At 36.9% G+C, this 22,487-nt stretch overlaps 1 protein-coding gene across 6 annotated transcripts in view; it reads right to left on the reverse strand.

Annotated features, from left to right (window-relative positions):
* Nucleotides 1-5,530: 5,530 nt before the first annotated feature.
* The window catches only part of SUCO (SUN domain containing ossification factor), an 89,510-nt gene continuing 72,553 nt past the window's right edge, over nt 5,531-22,487 (reverse strand). For 4 of the 6 annotated variants that reach the window (XM_070385283.1, XM_070385281.1, XM_070385282.1 and 1 more), the window contains 5 exons: nt 20,373-20,477; nt 18,316-18,470; nt 17,777-17,868; nt 8,761-8,816; nt 5,531-7,560 (listed from right to left, as the gene is read on the reverse strand). In XM_070385283.1, coding sequence (XP_070241384.1) covers nt 7,117-7,560; nt 8,761-8,816; nt 17,777-17,868; nt 18,316-18,470; nt 20,373-20,477 — 852 coding nt within the window. In that variant the 3' untranslated portion in view covers nt 5,531-7,116. Of the gene's footprint in view, nt 7,561-8,760; nt 8,817-17,417; nt 17,509-17,776; nt 17,869-18,315; nt 18,471-20,372; nt 20,478-22,487 lie in introns of all 6 variants that reach the window. The other 2 variants (XR_011467298.1, XM_070385280.1) reach the window with 2 other exon arrangements.

Consider the following 22,487-nt stretch of genomic DNA (forward strand, 5'->3'; position numbering starts at 1 on the left):
TATGCAGATGACACCACCCTTATGAGAGAAAGTGAAGAAGAACTAAAGAGCCTCTTGATGAAAGTGAAAGAGGAGAGTGAAAAAGTTGACTTAAAGCTCAACATTCAGAAAACTAAGATGGTGGCATCCGGTCCCATCACTTCATGGCAAATAGATGGGGAAAGAGTGGAAACAGTGGCTGACTTTATTTTTCTGGCTCTAAAATCACTGCAGATGGTGATTACAGCCATGAAATTAAAAGACGCTTACTCCTTGGAAGGAAAGTTATGACCAACCTAGACAGCATATTCAAAAGCAGAGACATTACTTTGCCAACAAAGGTCCATCTAGTCAAGGCTATGGTTTTTCCAGTGGTCATGTATGGATGTGAGAGTTGGACTATAAAGAAAGCTGAATGTCGAAGAATTGATGCTTTTGAACCATGGTGTTGGAGAAGACTCTTGAGAGTCCCTTGGACTACAAGGAGATCCAACCAGTCCATCCTAAAGGAAATCAGTCCTGGGTGTTCATTGGAAGGACTGATGTTGAGGCTGAAACTCCAATTCTTTGGCCACCTCATGCGAAGAGTTGACTCATTTAAAAAGACCCTGATGCTGGGAAGGATTGAGGGCAGGAGGAGAAGGGGATGACAGAGGATGAGATGGTTGGATGGTATCACCGACTCGATGGACATGGATTTGGGTGGACTCCAGGAGTTGTTGATGGACAGGGAGGCCTGGCATGCTGCGGTTCATGGGGTCGCAAAGAGTCAGACACGACTGAGCGACTGAACTGAACTAAGTTTGTCATAGCTTTCCTTCCAAGAAGTAAGCGTCTTTTAATTTCATGGCTGCAGTCACCATCCACAGTGATTTTGGAGTCTTTAAGAAAATAACATCTGTCACTTTTCCCACTTTCCCCCCTTCTATTTGCCATGAAGAGATGGGACCAGATGCCATTATCTTAGTTTTCAGAATGTTGAGTTTTAAGCCAACTTTTTCACTCTGTTCTTTCACCCTCATCACAGTACTCTTTAGTTTCTCTTTGCTTTCTGTCATAAGGGTGGTGTTACCTGCATATCTGAGGTTGTTGATATTTCTCCTGGCAATTCTGATTCCAACTTGGATTCCTCCAGTCCAGCATTTCACATGATGCACTCTGCATATAAGTTAAATAAACAGGGTGACAATACACAGCCTTGATGTACTCTTTTCCCAATTTTGAACTAGTCTGTTGTTCCATGTCTGATTCTGTTGCTTCTTGATCTGCATAAAGGTTTCTCAGGAGACAGGTAAGGTGGTCTGGTATTCCCATCTCTTGAAGAGTTTCCCACAGTTTGTTGTGATCTACACAGTCAAAGGCTTTAGAGTAGTCAATGAAGCAGTATGTGTTTTTCTGAAATTCCTTTGCTTACTCTATGATCCAATGAATGTTGACATTTTGATCTCTGATTCCTCTGCATTTTCTAAACCCAGTTTGTACGTCTATCTGGAAGCTATCAGTTCATGTACTTCTGAAGCCTAGCTTGAAGGATTTAGAGCATTACCATGCTAGTATAGGAAATGAGAGTTAATTTTATGGTAGTTTGAACATTCTTTGGCATTGCCCTTCTTTGGGACTGGAATGAAAACTGACCTTTTCCAGTCCCGTGGCCACTGCTATTTTCCAAATTTGCTGACAGATAGAGTGCAGCACGTTAACAGTATCATCCTTTAGGATTTTAAATAACTCAGATGGAATTGAATCACCTCCATTAGCTTTGTTCATAGTAATGCCCAATTGACTTCACACTCCAGGATGTCTGACTCTAAGTGAGTGACCACACCATTTTGGTTATCTGGGTCATTGTTTTTTTGCAGCTGGGTATTCTTGCTGCTACTTCTTAATCTCATCTGCTTCTGTGAAGCCCTTACTGTTTCTGTCCTTTATTGTGCATATCCTTGAATGACATGTTCATTTGATATCTCCAATTTTCTTGAAGAGATCTCTGGTCTTTCCTGTTCTATTGTTTTCCTCTATTTCTTTACACTGTTCACTTAGAAAGGCTTTATCTCTCCTTGCTATTCCCTGGGACTTTGCACTCAAGTGGGTTTATCTTTCCCCTTCACCCTTGCCTTTCAGATCTTTTCTCAGCTATTTGTAAAGCCTCCTCAGACAAACACTTTGCCTTCTTGCATTTCTTTTTCTTTGGGATGGTTTGGTCACCACCTCCTATAAGTTACAAACCTCCATTCATAGTTCTTCAGGCACTCTATTCACCACCCCCACTGTATAAGGGATCTGATTTAGGTCATACTTGAATGGCCCAGAATTTTCCCTACTTTCTTCAGTTTAAGCCTGAATTTTGCAATAAGAAGCTCATGATCTGAGCCACAGTCTGCTCCACAGGTCTTGTTCTTGCTTTTTTGCTGAGTGTATAGAGCTTCTCCATATTCTGTTGTAAAGAATATAATCAACCTGGTGTTGACCATATGTTGGTATCCATGTGTAGTCTCTTGTGTTGTTGGGAGAGTGTTTGCTATGACCAGTGTGTTCTCTTGGCAAAACAGCCTTTGCCCTGCTTCATTTTGTACTCCAAGGCCAAACTTGTGTCCAACTCTTTGTGGCCTGCCAGGCCTCGCTGTCCGTAGGAATTCCCAGGGAAGAATACTGAGGTGGATTTCCATTTCTTTCTCCAGGGGATCTTTCTGACCCAGTGATCAAACCCACATCTCCAGGACTGGTGGGCAGATTACCACTGCGCTACCAGGGAAGCCCCTATATATATAGTTCTGGCTCCTATGGAGTCACTGCTTTGCCCTGGGTCGCAGTGCATGTGAAATCTTGTGTGTGCCCTCCAGGAGTGGAGTCTCTGTTTCCCCCAGTCCTGTGGAGCTCCTGCACTCAAGCCCCACTGGCCTGCAAAGCTGATGCTCTGGGGGCTCCTCCTGATGCCAGGCCCTCAGGCTAGGGATACTGATATGGGGCTCAGATCTCACTCCTGATGGGGAGAACCTCTGTGATAAAATTACTTTCTAGTCTGTGAGTTGGTCAACTGCCAGGTATGGGATTTGATTTACACAGTCAAAGGGCCCCTCCTACCATCACATTGAGACCTCATCTTTGGATGTAAAGTATCTTTTTTGGTAGGTTCCAGTCTTTCTTGTCAATGGTCTTTAAGCAGTTACTTATGATTTTGGTGTTTTTATGAGAGGAGGGAAGTTCAAGTCCTTCTACTCCTGCCACCTTGTCTGGAATTGAAGGACTGCTTTTAGTTTGGATGCTTGCTGTCTTTTCCAGCAGTGTGTGCTGGCTGCCATTGCCTTGGTATTTGGTGTGCAAGCACAATGCACAAAGGCCCATGCACACTCCCAGTAAGCAGGGACCATGATCAGGACCCCCTCCCAGGCCTCCCAGGGGCAGCAGTGGTCCATGATGTCCCGGGACAGCAAGGCTAGCAGTTGGCACTTGCTCCTGTGTTTCTCAGTAGCAGTGACAGCCTGCCTACTCCCAAGGAGAGCAACTGGTGCCTGCTCATGGGTCCCTAGTTATGGGAGTGGCCTGTGCCCATCTCTGGAGCCCGTAGCAGTGACAGCAGCTTGCACCTACCCCCAGAGCTCATGTTAGGTGGTGTCTTGTTGCCAGAGAGCCCAGGTACAGGAAACAAAGCTCCCCTATGGTGGTCCTGCCCCTCTTCTAACGTACCCCCCCCTACCCAACAGTGGTGTCTTGCCTCTCTGGCAGGCCCCGGCCTCCTCTGGGTGCACGATTAGTCGCCACTCTCCAGCCTCATCAGGCTGTCTCTACACCGCCAATCCCTCTCTCTCTGGGTCTGACTCTGAAGCCCGAGCTTTGGCACCTAGCCTCACCACACCAACAGATGAGCATGTCAGCCAGGGTACACAGGGCAGAGGTGTGAACCATCTGTGCAGGTCCTTCCACTGTAACCAGTTGCTGCACTCTTCCTCCAAGGCTCTGAAGCTCCCCCTCCATCTAAGTTGATCTCCCTGCAGGTGAGGGGACTTCACAGCATGGGGGAACCTTTCTTCCTTCACATCTCCCTCCCTAGGGTGCAGGTCCTGTCCCAATTCCTTTCTCCCTCTTTCTTCTTTTGTCCTACCTTGTTACATGAAAGGTTTTTTGCCTTTTGGAAGTCTGAGGTCTTCTGCCAGCATTCAGTAGATGTTCAGTGTGAATCATGCCACTCGTAGATGTGCTTTTGCTGTATTATGGGAGGAGGTAAGGTCCACATCCTACTCCTCCATCATCGTGATTCCTCTCCTGTAACTGTTGACTTTTAAGGGTGTTGAGTTGAAATGGTAAAAGGGAAGTCCATCTTTCAGCCACTCTTGGAAGTCAAGGACAAAGACAGGAAGCACTGTCTTTGCCCTAACAAAAAATTAGGTTTATCTGAAAATGTTATTTGGAGAGTGTCAGCTTTTCCCCTCCCCTACAGCAAAGAGAACTTTCCTTTTAGTGAAAGAAAAATGATTTGGGAATGGGATAAGAAAAATCAGGGTGTAAAGGGAGCTTAAGAAAGCCATCATTGTTGTATTGTTTGGAGGGATGTCTCATGCTTCTGTTGCATGGTTTTGTTATATAAAATGGAGAATTAAAACAATTCCAAATGGACATGTTGGTTATTATACTATGATTTTAAATTTGTTTGACTAGAGTAACAAATATACATTTATATCTACTTTATATTCATGCAGACAAGTTTACATATTCAAATTAGGGGCACATCAAAAACTGGCAAGTAAGTAAGTGGCAAAATAAGCACAGTGACTGGCGATACAGTGCTGAAAACAGCTGCTGCTAGGCAGAAAGAAATCCTTGATTGGCAAAGGTCAGGGTGCAACATGGGAGTGTGGGGGGTGTAGTGACAGAGAATAGAGAACTGCTACCTTTCTGTGCAAGGCTTACTTAATAAAATGATTTCATTCCTCAAATTTTATAACTCTATCTGAAAAAAAATCCAATTAAAAGGACTTCTTTACTTTGTATTCTTGCTCTTACAGATCCCTCGGTTTCTTCTTACTGTTTTAAAGCTTTTCTTAATATCAGAAGAAATAAAATGAAGCTAATTACCAAGGAACATTGAAAGCCTATTTTATACACACACATACACATAATTTGCTTCTCACCAGGCACAAATCTATTATTGGCAAGACTTTCTGCTTTTATCCTTCATGTAAGTATAATCTGAGAGAGGAAAAACAAACCCCAAATTGTAAAATGTGCTATATTTATATATGTAAAAAATTTTAAATTAGTCTTAGAGATGGCACCTAGTAAGAGGAAGGCACATATGTGTAGCCCACTGAATATTTAAAACTCTCTTTCAGTGTTTGAAATGGTGCAATTCTGACTGTATAGGGAACAAAATATTTATGTGAAAGTTCAATCCGTTTGTAGTTGGCGGAATGTAATCACATATTTAACAAGATGCTGCTGTATTTAATTTTAAAAATTCGTTTTTAAAATTTAAAAAATTTTAATTTTAAAAACGAATCTATGTTCAGAGTATTAAGTTTGTAAGTTCTCCTTCAAAGAACAGAAGAGCCAGTGATTAATAAAGACAAGTGTTCAGATTTATTTGGAAATTCACAGTTTCTAATGGCACTACAGCTCCGTAGTTATATTATTAAAAGTCTTCTTTCCACAACCCTGGATGCTGCACACAGATGGTGTAACTTCCTGCTCTACCTCTGCTCTCATCTGGACCTCTTTTCAATGGGTTTCTATACAATCAGGCCCTCTTGCTCTGAATGGCTAATTGTACAGACTGGAAAAAAATGTAAATCATCTAAAACATATTGTTACCGTAAAGCAGCAACTTAAACAAACAAAAGAGGCTTTAAATAAGTCACATTACGAACAATACCCCCATAAGGTATTAGACAAGTTTAAAAGTTATTACTAAAAGTGCTCAATAACTTATAACTTAAATTTTACAACACAAAACAGTGAATTCTCTCCCTTTCAAAAAGAAACTTTCCACTTTTACTCCATTACTGTATAAACACATACTTAGAAATCATTTGATTCAAAGTCACTGCCAATTATTTTTAAAGAAAAGAGACAAAATGAATACAAACACATTGACAACACACATGTATATCTGCACATTTGTAGCCAATACAAAGCAAACACCAAGGAGTAGTAATCCCTTTAGACTTGACCAATTAGACAAGGCTTGACAAACTCACTAGCTGGTTCTGTGCATATGTACATAGGCAGTGATTATGAGGCCTGGACTCACTGGACAAACTTTTAAATTTTCCTTTTTTAAGAGAAAACAACAATCTCAAAGTCAAGAGGATTAGTGCTTATTGTGAATGTTTAAAATGTACCATAGCTAAAGGAAACCCTTAAAAGTGGCTAAATGTGTTTAACACGTGAATTTATAGGAAAAAAAAATTATTTGCAAATACCAATCATTTGAAGAAAAAAAAATCACGTAGTTGTTTTTTCCTCTCACTGAATTAGTAACCAAAGGAAACTAGTGTGAATAAGTTAACTGAAAATAGCATTAAAAGTATCACCACTTACCTAGAAGAATAGACCTAAAAATTCCATCAAGTGTCTGTTTCAGGTGAGTTTGCTAAACAAAAGTCTACCTGGCCAAGTCTTTAGGATCTTTACACTGTCTTAACTGATTTTTACTGAACGCCAGGCACAGATCACTTTAAAGCCTTGTAGTGTTTGCAGCTTCAAAAACTAACAAAGTTATAAAAGAAATCAAATGACAGAAAAAGTTCTTCCTCCTCTTCCAGTGGCATTATAAATAGACAAAAGGCACATAAATATGGGAAGGTGCAAGAAATAGGAACAAAGCTAAAGGAAGAGGTTTAGGCTTTCATTCCTATCCCACCCAAGCAACTGGGCTTCCAAATTACTTTTGTCCCAGTAATTAATTAATCTGTGAAAAAACATCTTTATAAAATGTCTACCATTGTCCTTGCAGTCTTGTAAAACTGCAGCTCATTAACCAAGATTGACATAATCCCACCTACTTTTTAAAAAGGCAGAAATCATAATTTCTGAATACTTTTCCCATTAATATGTTCTCCCTCCCCATACCCTTCAAATACCACAGACTGTTCTTCAAATAACAACAAGGAAAAGTCTCCACTATGAAAAGTTTGATTAATTTTAGATATGTCCCGAGACTGCTGTAACACCAAATGTTCCCACGGTGAGCTCTTTGTTTCCTTTGATTATGTCATGCAGACTCGGCAGTGATCCTGACTTAGTCTGTATTAAAGTTTTTATCAATTTTCCTTGGTCTTGGACTTTAGATCGCCTTCGTTTCAAAGCCCTCTTCTCAGTTTTTGTCTTTTGAGACTGTCCATTGCACAGACTTGTGCAAGCTGAAATGCCACAAAAATAAGACTCTTCTGACTGTGATGAAGTTTCTGAGCTTCCTTCAGATGGAGGACCCTTATAAGAAGAGTGATAAACTTCTCCCATATTAGAAAAATCTCTCTGGTTTGTAAAAGGCTTTCTTCCTTTTATGTCTCCGTTGGCTACAGGGTGCAATGGATCAGCCGGCTTTATGGTCTCAATTTTTTCAGTTTTGTACTTGCAGCGTTTCTTCTTTAACACAAGTAAAAGAAAGGGTAGGAATTAGACCTCTGACAGTACCTAATCAAACATTCAGAGAGCTGAGCTACTGGAGTAAAGTGCCACCTCCTGGTGGAAAGTGGAAGTGCTATAAACAGCAAAACATACTGTTATGTTCTATACAGATACTGCCATAATTAGCTTTCCACTTTGTAATACTACTCAACCAAATTCTTCATTTATCTGTCACCTCTGAATATAGATTAGGTATCTGAATGCTTATTATGTGCTATATATTCTTCCAGTTGCTTTCATGTGTATCTTACTAACCCTGAAAGGTGAGCATTTTGTCCTTGACTACCAAATGAGAAAACTAAGGTTCATAAGTTTGATTTCCTGTCCAAGTTACATGGCAGTAAGTGGCCAAGTTAGGACTGAATCCTAGGCTATTTGGTTTTAATGGTCAAGTTCTTCAGCCTAGAGACAAACGTTGTTTGCTTAGTTGCTAAGTTGTGTCTGACTCCTTTGTGACCTCATGGACTCCTCACTCCATGAGATTTTCCAGGCAAGAATACTGTAGTGGGTGGCCATTTCCTTCTCCAAGGGATCTTCCAGACCCAGGGATAGAACCTGCGTCTCCTGCATTGGCAGGCAGATTCTTTACCACTGAGCTACCTGGACCTCTAATGAGTACAACTTACTTTCAGAGGCAAAATGGGAAAAACCCGCACTTGTAACCAAAAAAGTCTAAGTATATTTTGATTTTTGCCACCTCTTTAATAGGTCATTTAAAGAAGATACAAATTCTGAGTTTCAGTTTTCCCACTTAAAAAATGGGGAAAGTATCATTTTCAGGTTGATATGAGGATTACAGGAATAGGTATACACACTGTCTGACATGCACTGATAATAAAGAATGAGTATCAACAAGCGGTCAGCAAGTTTTTTCTGTAAAAGCCAGAGACTAAATATTTTAGGCTTTTCAGGTCACATACTCTCTCTCCTATTCACTTTTATTTTATAACCCTTTAAAAATGGTTCCAGGATCATAATAAAACAGGCCATATATGGCCTATGGGCAACAGTTTGCAGACCCTGTAAACAAATCATTATCATAACTGAAAATAAACAGTAAGTTTAAGGACCAGTAAAGGTTATAGTAAAACTTTCACCTATTTCTTCATCTACATCCACATAACACACCAATACACTTGAAAGGAAACAAAGCATTACCTTTTTTTCTGGAGAGAACTTGAGGGGTTCTACAATGTACAAATCACTTGGGTCTACTGTAAGAAAAAACAAAAAGGCAGATATAAAATGTAAAGTAGATTCTACTATGATTAAATACTATAACTATTATCCATTTATGATTATTTTCATAACAGAACCAATGAACTTATATTTGTAACAGGTTAAACATATATTTATGCATTTGAAATTAGTAAACCTAAAGCAACAAGGTAGAAGAGGGCACCATTCTTATCCTGGGCTTGACTGGTCATCATTGAATAACTTGAGTTTTTAACTAACAGCTGGCTCTCAACCAACACAGTAAGGATCCTTGTTTGGACCAGCTTTACCCTCTTGTTGTTTAGTCGCTAAATCGTGTCTGACTTTTTTGCCACCCCATGGACTACAGCTCACCAGGTTTCTCTGTCCATGGGATTTCCCAGGCAAGAATACTAGAGTGGATCTTCTATCTTGGGGATAGAATCAGTGTTTCCTGCATTTGTGGGCGGATTCTTTACCACTGAGCCACCTGGGAACCCTCTATCCTCTGAACTTGATAAGAAAAATAACATTACCAGGTAAGCTAATACCAAACTTACAGATCATATGAACATTTTTCTAAAAGACTAAACTCCACATTGTGTTGCAATTATGGGTTAATTATGTGCAACAAGCACATAGTATGAAAGTCAGTTCAAGGAACATACACACAAAAGGAAGTTTAACAAGTTTTTCCTAATTGTTTATTACTATGATTTACTGTGATCAAAACTATGATTTATTGTGATCAATACCAGAACACTCTGGTACGATAAGAAAATCAAAAATACTTAAGGTTCTAAGGTTTCATTACTTTAAGCACATTCAAGACAGCTTTACTGACAAGATAAATGTACATATAAAAGAGGGGCTATGAGATTTTAGTCCTATTCAACCCACTAAAAGTAAATGATTTATGGTTTGATGCAGGCGTTAAGTTTGTAAGTAACAAATTCATAATAAACTTCATGTACCAGAAATTTACTAATAACATGATTCAATGAATTATTATTTTTCACATTATGTCTTAGAAACTTGTAGAGAAAGTCATCAAATATATAAAAATATCCAATGATTCCTTTAAATAGTCATTTCTACTAGATTACTAATCTCATTCAAATTGCTTTTTAAAAAAAAACAAACACGATGTCTACTTCTAGGAATGATTGCTAATGGTTTTCAGATCGAATTTTCCACTAAAAGCAATGTTTTTTGTAAGTCACCAACAGCACTTCCCACTCCAGTACTCTTGCCTGGAAAATCCCATGGACGGAGGAGCCTGGTGGGCTGCAGTCCATGTGGTTGCGAAGAGTCGGACACGACTGAGCGACTTCACTCTCACTTTTCACTTTCATGCATTGGAGAAGGAAATGGCAACCCACTCCAGTGTTCTTGCCTGGAGAATCCCAGGGACGGGGGAGCCTGGTAGGCTGCCGTCTATGGGGTAGCACAGAGTTGGACACGACTGAAGCAACTTAGCAGCAGCATCAACAGCACTTACTTAGGCTGTCAAGACTAAGTAAGTAAGTAATCCCAGGCCACAATTGAAGGAAAAGCAGGAATCCAGGCCCGTCAAGTGAAACGCAAGTCATTTTTTCCCAGAGACCTTGCCACCACTGTCTGGCAACATGGAATCATACTGCATATTCCTAGCCAGGGAGACATCAACAACCGAAGTACAGTTTCTACTGAATGCACGTTGTTTTCACACAATCATAAAGTTGAAAAATCAAGTCAAATCATCATAAATTAGAGATGACCTGTACATTATACTCTTTCAACAGAAAATTACAAGGCATTTTAAAAAGGGTAAACATAGTTTGAAAAGACTAAACAAGCATCAGAACCAGAGTTAGATGTGACAGAAATGTTGACATTATTATTAGATCAGGAATTTTTTTAAAAAATACATTAAGGATGTAAATTGAAAAAAATCAGACAACATGCAAGAAGAGATGGATAATATAAGCAGAAAAATTCTAAAAAGGAGTTTAAAAAATGCTAGATAGAGATCAAACACAGGAACAAAAATGAAGAATCCCTCTGGGTTCATTAATAGACTGAGTAAAGAACCACTAAACTTGAGAATATGATGATAGAAATTTCCAAATCTAAAATACAAAGAGAAACAAGACTTAAAAAAAAAATTGAACAGACTATCCAAAAACCATGGGATGACTCCAAAAGGTGTAACGTACAAGTAATGAGAACACAGGAGGATAAGGAAGGGAGAAAGGAATAGATGCAATATTTTAAGTAATAATGACAGAATCTTCTCAAATTGACATCAGACTGTAACCACAGCTCCAGGAAACTTAGAACAACAAGCAGGACAAATGCCCAAAATACTACAACGAGGCCTATCATATACAAATTTCAAAAAATCAAAGATATAAGCTAAAATTGAGGACCTAAAATTGCCAACAGACCTGCTTTACAAGTAATGTTAAAAAGCAGTTCTTTAGAAAGGAGGAAAATAAGGTAGGTTAGAAACCCAGTTTTGCATAAAGTAAGAGCATCAGAGAAGGAATAAAGGAAGGGAAGATAAAAACTTTCACTTTTCTTATTCTTAATCCATAACATAACAATTTGTTCAAAATAATAATAGCAACAAAGTACTTGAGTATGCTTATGTAAATAGACAAGATTAGGTAAAAATAAAAAGAATGACAGCACTGATACAAGGGATGGAAGGGAGGAATTAGAAATATTTTGTTGTTACAAAATATATGTACTACTTCTAGAGTAATATAGTGTTATTTGAAAGTGGACTTGTATTAGTTGTAAATGTATACTGTAAACTCTGGGACCCTAAAAAAAAAAGTCATAATTTTTTAACATATGCTATGAAAGGAAAAAAATGAAAACATATAATTTGCTCAGTTAAAACCACAAAAGGCAGAAAAAATGTGGAAGACAGTAACAGGAATAAAGAATGAGGGCAACAAATAGAAAACAGTAACAAATATAGCAAATACAGTTGGATAAATATCAAATCACTTTAAACTTAAAGGCCTAAATACACCAATTTATAAGACTGTAAAAGTGGATCAAACAACAAGATTCAACCATATGTTGCTCATAAGAAGTCCACTTTAAATATAAAGATATATAGAGATTAAAGACACAAGGATGAAGAAAGATATACCATGCTAACACAAATCAAAAGAAAGCAGGAATGGCATATTAATTTCAGAGAGAGTAAACTTCAGAGCAAGGAAATTTATTCAGGATAAAGAGGATATTTCATGATGATAAAGGGGTCCATTATCCAAAAAGCATAACAATCTTTACTCTGTATGCATCTCACAGAATGGCAGAATACATGAGGCAAAAACCGGTAGAACTACAAGAAGAAACAGATGAACCTACTATTACAGCTGGAGACTTTAACACTCCTCTATCTGAAGATCCAGCAAGCAGAGAATCAAAGAATATGGAAAATGTCAATAGCACCAAAATCCACTGCGTTTCTACATACCAGCAATAAACACAAACACACACAAAACGCAATTTTCAACAACATCAAAAAATATTCTAGAAATAAAACTTTCAAAAGTTTGGCTTTTTGGAGTACACAGAGATGCTACGTTCTTCCCAAATTGATACGTAGAATCAATGTAATCAACCAAAAGCCTAATAATTTTTCAATGAAACACTTAATAAATGATTCTAAATTAACATGGAAACAAAGACCCAATAATGGCTGAGCAACCTAAAACAACTGAATTTCATACAAATTTTACAATGGATTTCCTACCTAAAACCACATACAAAAAATCAATTCCAGGTATCTTAGAAATCTAAAAATAAAAACCAAACACTAGAACTATAAGAGAATATCATTCATAAACAGTAAAAAAAAAAAAAAAATCTGTTTAAACAACACAGAAGAAGCAATAACCACACCGGGAAAAAAAAATCCCAGAAGTTTGATTACATTAAAATTAAAAGCTTCTTTTTCTTATTTAAAAAGACTCCATGTAAAAGAAAAGAAAATAAATAGCCTCAAGAGTGAAATAAGATTATCTGCAACATTAACGAACTAACAATTAGGATACAAATTTTAAAAATAACTATAAGCCAACAGGAAAGAGGTAAACAACCAAATAAAAGAACAGGCAAAAATTTCAATGTCCAAGAAAGTCAAATGATTAAAAGGCCTAAGTAAGCATGCTCAACTTCACTAGTAATCAGGTAAATGCAAATTATAACTAAAATAAGGTTAACAAACACTTTAAAACTTGACAATTCTGACTGTGCGCTGGCCAAAGTGTAGACAATGGAAATTCTCATGGTACTGGTGGAAGGATAAACTGATACGACCACTTTGGAAAAGTATGCCATTATCTTGTAACTTATAGATTAGCATACTCTACAACCCAGCAATTTTACATCTAGGTAATATTCCTAGAGGGGGCTTCCCAGGTGGCTCAGCAGTAAAGAATACGCCTGCCAAGCAGGCAGCTTCAACTCCTGGGGCAGAAAGATTCCATCCCCTACTCCCTCCACCCCAGATGGAAATGGTAACCCACTCCAGTACTCTTGTCTGGGGAGTCCCATGGACAGAGGAGACTGGTAGGCTTGCAAAAATCCATGGACTTGCAAAAGTATAGGAAATGACTTAGCAACACAACAACAAAAATATTCCTAGAGAAACTTAGGCAACTCTCTGCCTATATACAAACAAAGGGAATGTTTACACCAGCATTATCTGTAATAACCCCAAACTGTAAATAACACAGCAGAATGGATAACTACATTGTAATTTAGTCAGTTACTGAAATACTATACAATATTGAAAATGAAGTACAATTATGTATACGAACCTTACAAATAGAATGTTGAAGGAAAGAAGGCAAAAGGAGTATATATAGTATAATTTCATTTATCAAAAGCTCAAAACCAGGCAAAAATCCAATTGTATTGCTGAGAAACACAAACACTGATGGTAAAACTTATGAAAATGAAGATGACAACTAATTCAAAAATCAAGATAGTTACCTCTACAAAAAGCAATACCAAAAGTGCTGGTCTTGCTCTATTTCTTGATCTGGGTGTTAGTTACACAGGTGTTCACTTTATAATTACTCTGCATGTTGTACATTTCAGTTTTATGCACTTTTTGGTATTTCACAACAAAAATGTATTACAAAAATCAAAATAGTTTAGGTCTACTTGGATGGTCAACAGAAGTGAGAGATGCAAATCTAAGTATAATCTATAAAACACTGATGAAAAAAATTAAAGAAGGTACAAACTGAGCAGTATCTCATGTTCATGACTGGAAGATTTCATATTGTCAAGATGTCCATATACTACCAAAACGACCTACAGATTAAGTATAAGCCCTATCAAAATTCCAATAGTATTCTTTTTTTTAATGAAATGCATCTTAAAATTCATATCAAATCCCAAGTACCTTAAATAGGCAAAGCAATTGTGAAAAAGAAAAATAAAATTATAGGACTCACACTGCCTGATTTCAAACACAGTAATCAAAACAGTACTGGTATAAAGACAGACATACAGAACAACAGGGGGAAAGAAAACAGTCCAGAAATAAACCCTCACACAAATGGTCAAATAACCTTCAACAAGGGTGCCAAGACCCTTCAGTGGGGAATGAACAGTCTCTTCAATGAACACTGCTAGAAAGCTGGATATCTACATGCGAAAGAATGAAGTTGAACCCTTATCCTACATCATATACAAAAATTAACTTAAAATAGATGTGGTCCTCTTTGTTTTTGCTTTTGTTGCTTGTACTTTAAATGTCACATCCAAGCCCAGTGTTACGAAGTTTCTTTTTCCAAAAAGTTATAAAAACTTTATAACACTGGCCTTGGCAATGATTTCTTGGATGTACTAGTTAAAGTACAAGCAACAAAAGCAAAAAGAGACAAAGAGGACTACATCAAACTTAAAAAGATTTTGTCCATCATAGGACAAAATCATCAGAGTGAAAATGCAACCTACAGAATGGGAGAATGTATCTGTGAATCATATACTTGATGCAGGATTAATATCCAGAATATACAGAACTCCTACAATTAAGCAAAAAATAACCTGGTTTTAAAATGAGCAAAGGACTTGAATAGACATTTCTTCAAAGATGATTTACAAATGGCCAACAAACATATGAAAAGATGATCAACATCACTAATCATCAGAGAAACACAAATCAAAAGCAAAATGAGGTATCACCACACACCCATCAGGATGGCTACTATCAAAACAGAAAACAAGTATTGGTGAGGATGTGGAGAAATCTGGAACCACTATGCACTGTTGGTGGGACTGTAAAATGATGCAAGCACTATGGAAAACACTGTAAAGGTTCTTCACAAAATAGAACTACCATATGATTCAGCAATCGCGCTTGAGTACACAGCTGACCCTCTAATAACATGGGTTTGAAGTCTACTTATACATGGATATGTGAGTCTATTTATATGTGGATTTTTTTTCAACAGTAAATACTATAGAACTACATAATATTTGGTTGGCTGACTCCATGGATGCAGAACCTCAAAAATGGAGGAACCACGGATATGGAGGGCTAACAATAAATTATACACGTATTTTCAACTGTACAGATTCGGTGGCCTTAACTCCAGCACTGTTCAAGGGTCAACTACATATCCAGGACTGAAAGCAAGGATTTAAAGACGTATTTGCACACTCATGTTCACAACAGCATTATTTCACGATAGCCAAGAGGCAGAAGCAACCCAAGTGCCCATCAACAGATAAATAAACAAAGTATAGTATCTATCTGTACAACATAATATTATTCAGTCTTTAAACAGAAATCCTGTCACATGTTACAACATGGATGAAACTTGAGGACATTATGCTAAGTGAAATAAGCCAGTCAGAGAAAGATGAATAATACATGATTTCACTTATATAAGGTATCTGAAATATTCAAATTCACAAGAACAGAAAATACATTGATGGTGACCAGGGGCTGGGAGGAAGGGGAAAAAAGGTAGTTGTTTAATAAATACAGTGTTCCAGATTTACAAAATGAAACACTTCTGGAGACCTGTTTCACATCATTGTGAACATACTAAACATTACTGAAGTATATATATAACAATTAAATTTCTAAGAGAAACTTAAATTTCAAGTTGGTAAATTTTATGTTGTATGTTTTTTTACTACAATAAGAAAACAAAATAAGAAATGGGCCCTTCTCATAGAGTTTGGAATTAAAAATAAGGCAAGTACAAAGATGGCTAAAATCAAAGTAGACAATAGTAAATTTCATAAGATGATATTTAATTCAAATTAGGAGAAGAAATAAATGAATTAATGAATAGCAGAATCAGAATTAGTTTCTTGACTATTGTACTCAACTTTTTAAATTATAAAGATGAACCAAGATGATACAGTTGTTTAAAATACAAGTAATACTACTATCAGGTACAAAAGGCTATATTCTACCTGGCCTTGAAGAGTTACATAAAAAGAAAAGAAACAGTCAGGCTTTCAACTAATTTAGAATGGGACTAGAAATGCTGAGAAGGAAAAATACCTCAACATATTGGTATTTCATAATCACACGAATACAGCTAAAAGATCAACAATACTAAATGTTAAATCTTAATATGGATGTAGAACAAATGGAACTCTAAAAAACAGCTGAATGTTCACACAACATTCTTGGCAAACTGTGTGGTGGTATTTACTAAAGTGGAGTAGACAGAATCTTATGATCCAGCAATTCCATTTCTGCTATATACCCAACAGATGTGTGTATGCAAGAAAATAATCCAATGGAAACGAATAATGAATAGTATGTTTGCATAAGGCAACACTAACTACAACTATACTCAACGACATGGTGAATCTCACAATATCAAAATAAGCAGTGACTCTACTGAGAGGAAATGGGTAATGACTAAGGAGCACAAGGAAGTTTCTGGGGTGCTAGATAATGCTGTACTTCTTAATGTAGGTGATGGTCACATAGTTATGTGTGGTTTGTGAAAATCCACCAAACTTTATAAATGATTAAGTATAAAATCCTGTACAAATTATACTTCATTAAAAAAATTCAATTATAAAAAGACGTATCAGCCAAAAGAAAAAAAAGAAAAGAGCAGGAAGTAGGAAGAAATTTACTATTTTTAAGTAAACATACATGTTTACGGATTAAGTCCGTAAAGTTTCATGGTAACAGTAAACCAGAGCAGCACAGGAATGATTGCCTGAATGATTTAATCAATTGAAACACACTGCTCAGTTACTAAATCCTAAAGAAAGAGAATCCAATGATTATTAAGAAAGCATTAGCTGAAATATACGATTAATTATTTTAATATTGCTATGAAGATATGTCTCAGTAAGCACTAATTACAGTACTAATATTAAAAAGTCATGTTGATATATGGCAAAAACCAATACAATATTGTAAAGTTAAAAAATAAAATTTAAAAAAAAGTACTGATATATGAAAGCCACTCAGTACACATTCATTCATTTATTAAATTTAAGTATTCATCAAGTGTTAGACTATGGAATACTATTATAGACCTTGGACTGTAAAAAAGAAAAAGATTTATTTTTCATAAAGTGCCTCACAGTCCTAGAGACAAAAGGGGTCCTACCTGTATAGGAAGAGGAAGCAGATAAGCACAGGATACTATGGGAGCACATTCAGGTTTTCCATATCTGCTGAACTTTCTCAAACACCCCTTTCTAAAAAGAAATACTTCTAAACAGGAGCATGTGCAAACAGGCTATCAATGGCTAATTAAACTAAGCCCCCCGTCCCGCCCCACCCTCTGGACTTTTAGGAACAAAGGTAAAGTGTGGAAATGGTAGTGGCTTTGACACAGCACAAAGGCCACTCACACCCACTGTTCGGTTGCAGACGGTCTCCAACACAACATTGACATTATACTTGTTCTAGAAGGAAGCTAGATTCACTTTTCTGTATACATGTTACATATGCACAAAAATCTACCTTCTTTCCCAGTTAACTGTAGAGACTTGGATCTGATGAGTGGAAATGAAGTTCTCCTTTTCAAACTCATATCATCATAGGAAGAAAAACACCTAACATTAAGAAAAATCAACATTGGGAATGATGAGTAAAATACATATAATTTACTCTGTATTTGGGGTTAGGTGAATGCTAGAAAACTGTACATGCCATATAGGACTTATCTCTAAGGTAACACTCCAGTTATAGATACCACATGTAAAAAAAAAAATTCACCAATTCTTCTCTAAAAGGTGCTGTATTAAAATACCTATTCTCCTCCTCCCCCTTCGAATTCCACATTGAAGTATCTTTCACAACCACTACTGGGTTTTTTATGTATTTAGTGTTTTCTCTATCAGAGTCTATAGAACCTTCCAGGCACAGGACCCTCTCACTAGTTCCAAGTTTTTAACATTTTGGTTTCAAGATAATCATATGGGGAGAGAAATTATCTCAGTATCTTTCACTTGCTCAAGTTTCTCAAATAAGAGGAAAATTGTGAAATAATGCTGACTTACCTTTTAGGGCTTGGATACTGATTACTTTTAGGAAGTTTTGAAATATAATCTCCATCAAATTGAGAAGTGTTTCGACAACGCTGCATACAAAGCATCAGTCCCAAGACAACACAGAGAACCAAAGATATGACAAGATAGCTCTGTCGATCTGAAACCTGAGATGAGAAGAGAGCTTAATAACAGTTTGAAAATCATATTAGGAAAAAACACTGAAATCTAAAGTTCAAAGGACAAACCATTTTAAACATTTTTTTCAAAGTTCTTCAAAATCATAAATGCAGGCCAAGTCCTTTGCAAATGTACTACAAAGGCAACGTTCTCCTTTTTCTTCTTTCCCCCTCTCAATCTTTAAAAATTTTCAAACCCATGGAAAAGTTTAAAAAATAGTACGATGGACATATGTATGCCTTTCACCTATGTTCTCCAATCTTACATTCTGCTACATACATTTCATTTTTTATCATTTGTACTATCCTTTTGAGTGAGGAAAAAAAAATGCTCCTACCTGTCTTTCTCATACAAAACTAAACCACCCATTACCCAGTGATTTAAGCCTAAGGATCACCCTTAATTCCTTATGACCTACATCCAAATTCCCAACAAGCTTGTCCTTCTATCTCTTAACTATATCCTGAGTTTAGCAACTCCACACTATTCCCCACTCCTAAAATCCTAAACCAAGCCAACACCACCTCATTCAGGCTATTTCAATCACTTCCTTAATTGGTCTCCTCCCTACTTGCGCTCTAGATGGTCTCAAAGAAGCAATTTTCCACAGAGCAAGTAGGGAGCTCAAAGTGCTGTCGATGAAATGATCCATGTTACTTCTTTACTTAATACTTTCCAATGACTTGCAATTATGAGAATAAAATTCAAACTCTAAACTGCCTACAAAGGGCTACATGATCAGGTCTCTGCCGATTTCATGAACTCATTTCTTACCCTCACCTCTCACATTCACTCTGTTCCAGCTACACCAGCTTTCTTCTTCCTTTTTTGGTTTTTTGTTTTTGTGAATTAAGACCTTTGTTGCAAAATTAATTATCAAGCAAAACATAAGAAACTATGCACTTGGCTTCATGGGCCAAGTGCATAAACCCACAGGAATGCCAGGCGACAGTGCAAACTACAGAATCCGGGGATGAGGTAGGTCTCCATGAACAGACGTGGAATGATGTCTGTTATGTATTGCACACCAGCCTTCTTTCCAACCCCAAACACACTGCACTGTTTTTAATCACAGGCCCTTTGTCCTACTTCTGCTACTAACAGGCATGTTCTGACCCCAAGCTCTGTGTGGATGCTAACTTCTCTTGAGCACTCAGTTCTAACGCCACTTCCTCAGGTAAGCCTTCCAACACCACCTGAGCCAAAGCAGCAACACTTAGAGCACCACCAGTCCACACATAAACGTGTCATTCTCTACCAGGGGCTACTGACTGCTGTATGCCTAAACCAAGGACTGGATAGTTCATGCCTGACACACATTTGTGTTGCAATAAATGCTTCTTAAATCAATGAAAAGTTTGTTTCATTAAGCAGCTTAATGGGGCTTCCAGGTGGCTCAGTGGTAAATAAAAGAATCCACCTGCCAATGCAGGAAACGCAAGAGACACGGGTTCAATCTCTGGGTTGGGAAGATCCCCTGGAGGAGGATACGGCAACTCACTCCAGTCCAGTCTAGAAAATCCCATGGACAGAGGAGCCGGGTGGGCTCTAGTTCATGGAGTCACAGAGATGGACACAACTGAGCAGCAGCAAGCAACTTAATAATAAGCTTTTCTGAACTGAAAATGAAGTATATACTGCAACTACCAATGGTTTTCAAAAGGCCTAATAGAACTGCTTTATAACTGTATTGTAGCTAAGGCCTAAGCTATGAAAGCCATGTTTTCCAAAGCATTATGATAATTAATGTATTTCCATAACTTTAAACCACCACATTCTGGTGTTCTGTAAAAGCTCTCTATAAATGACAATCTTCTTGGATTAAAGTTCTTAGATATGAAACCAATCTTTATGACACTGTTTCCTACAGTACCATCAGTAACAATTACCTCATGTTTTAATTCTGCTACTGTTGTTGATAAATTTGAAACAAGCTGTGTCATGTTGGTCAGCTGTGCTTGCAGCAATTGGATGGCTTCAGTTTGCCGCTGATCCTATAATAAAGGAAGAAATAAATATTTTCCTTTGTGTTTCATGTACACATTAGCTACATTATAAATTCAAATAAAATAATCTAGAAAAACTGTTAAATTCCTCAAGGCGGAGTGACATATTAATAGGTAGCTCTTAATGAATGAATATTATAAATCTGGACCAGAAATTTAAAAAAAAAATCTAAAACCCTTAAGAATCTAATTAAGACTTCAACCTTTCTCCCCGACCTGAGCAAACAAAAACACCTTTTGCCATTCACTGCTACCATGTAGAATATTGCCTAGCAAATTCTAATAAACTACTTCTCAAGTTAATGTGGACTCTGTATGTGTAAAACAGTATATAACCAGCTATCTGCAAAATTGTCATTTTGTCAAGTGTGATTTTTCTAAACCAAAGCAGTCAATACAAAGACACACTGAAAAATTTTTGAAGAATGTTTCTGGATACAAAGCAGGCTCATACCAAGAAGGTCTTAAAAGTTCTATTTCAGAGCATGATAGGGTGAAACTTAGGAAGTCACACAGTCAAAAAACGACAATGGATAATCTAATCAAAGCTAGGTTATCACCAGTGAAAAGAAATTCATCAAGAACACCCATCTATCAGAATTTTAGAAACTTATAATGAGCAAACATATATTTATTTAAAATATCACTTACATGCATATTTTAGAAGCTTATGCAATATGCTCATGGTCATGAACCTACACTAAGAAGACTGTACTGAAAATGTGTACTTACTAGTAAATTTTGGAAGAAGGAAAAGAAGGCAGCAGGAAGTCAAGAAAATCTAGCACTTTAATTTAGGATCTTATGTGAAATATCTACATAGCCATTTATGATTCTAAAGTTAAATATTTTAACTTTACATTTAAATAAGTTTTAAGTCTGGACTATGTATGGGGGTGGGTGGGGGTGGAGAGTAGGTGGATGTATAAAACTGTAACAAGAAGTTTCACTTACTTCCCTCACTGTGATCCACTGTGGTACTTTCTATCCTATTTCATCTTTTTAAAATGCTGAATGTGAGTCATTAAACTGTTTCTTTTGACTCACATTTGACAAACACTGATAAACTGCAGACAGTTTTAAAGGATAAATTATTAAATTTATGATATTGGTTAACACTTCTAATCAAGATTTATTTCCAATAGTGCTAATGGTACACAAGATTATTTTAAAAGTACTTAAAGAATCTTTCATAAAACATAGACTTACATAGAAAACAAACAGAAAATATAGAGGGAAATATTAAAAATAATAAAGAACTAAATAAATACTGTGTTCATGGGACAGAGGACTTAAGACTATTTAAAACATCAACTCTCCAAATTGATCTATAAATTCAACATAATCCCAATCAATACCCAAACAGGTTTTTGTTTCTGGTAGCAAATTCTAAAATCTATGTTAGTCAAATCCAGATTAGCCAAAACAATTTTGGAAAGGAAATGCAAAGTTGGAGGATTCACACTATCTGGTTTCAAGAGTTCCTATATAGCTAGCCATCACAACAGTGTAGTATAAACAAAAAGACAAGTAGATGAACAAAACAGAAGAGAAGCCCAGAAACACAGCCACATGTATATGGCGAATTGACTTAAAATAAGTGCAAAGAAAATTCAGTGGTGAAAAGATAGTCTTTTCAACAAATGATGCTGGAAGAAAGGAATATTCACATTTCTCAATCCCCTAGTCCTCACAAAAAAGCACTTTGATTCATACTTTATAACACTGTAACACATAGAATTTAAAATAGATCATAAACCAAATGTAAAACTAAAACTATAGAAATTTTAAAAGAAAACATAAGCAAACAATCTTTGTGACTTTGGGTTAGGCAAAGTTTCTGCAGAGCAAAGAGAAAACAGGTAAACAGGGCTTGAACAAATTCTGCTCTTTAAAAGAATGAGAAAACAAGTAATGGATTGGGAGAAAATATTTGCAAAGCCTGTCTCTGATAAAGAACTTGTACTTAGAATATGCAAATAACTTTCAAATCTCAAC

The sequence above is a fragment of the Bos mutus genome, chromosome 16 (genome assembly GCF_027580195.1).
Source record: "Bos mutus isolate GX-2022 chromosome 16, NWIPB_WYAK_1.1, whole genome shotgun sequence".
Lineage (NCBI taxonomy): Eukaryota > Metazoa > Chordata > Mammalia > Artiodactyla > Bovidae > Bos > Bos mutus.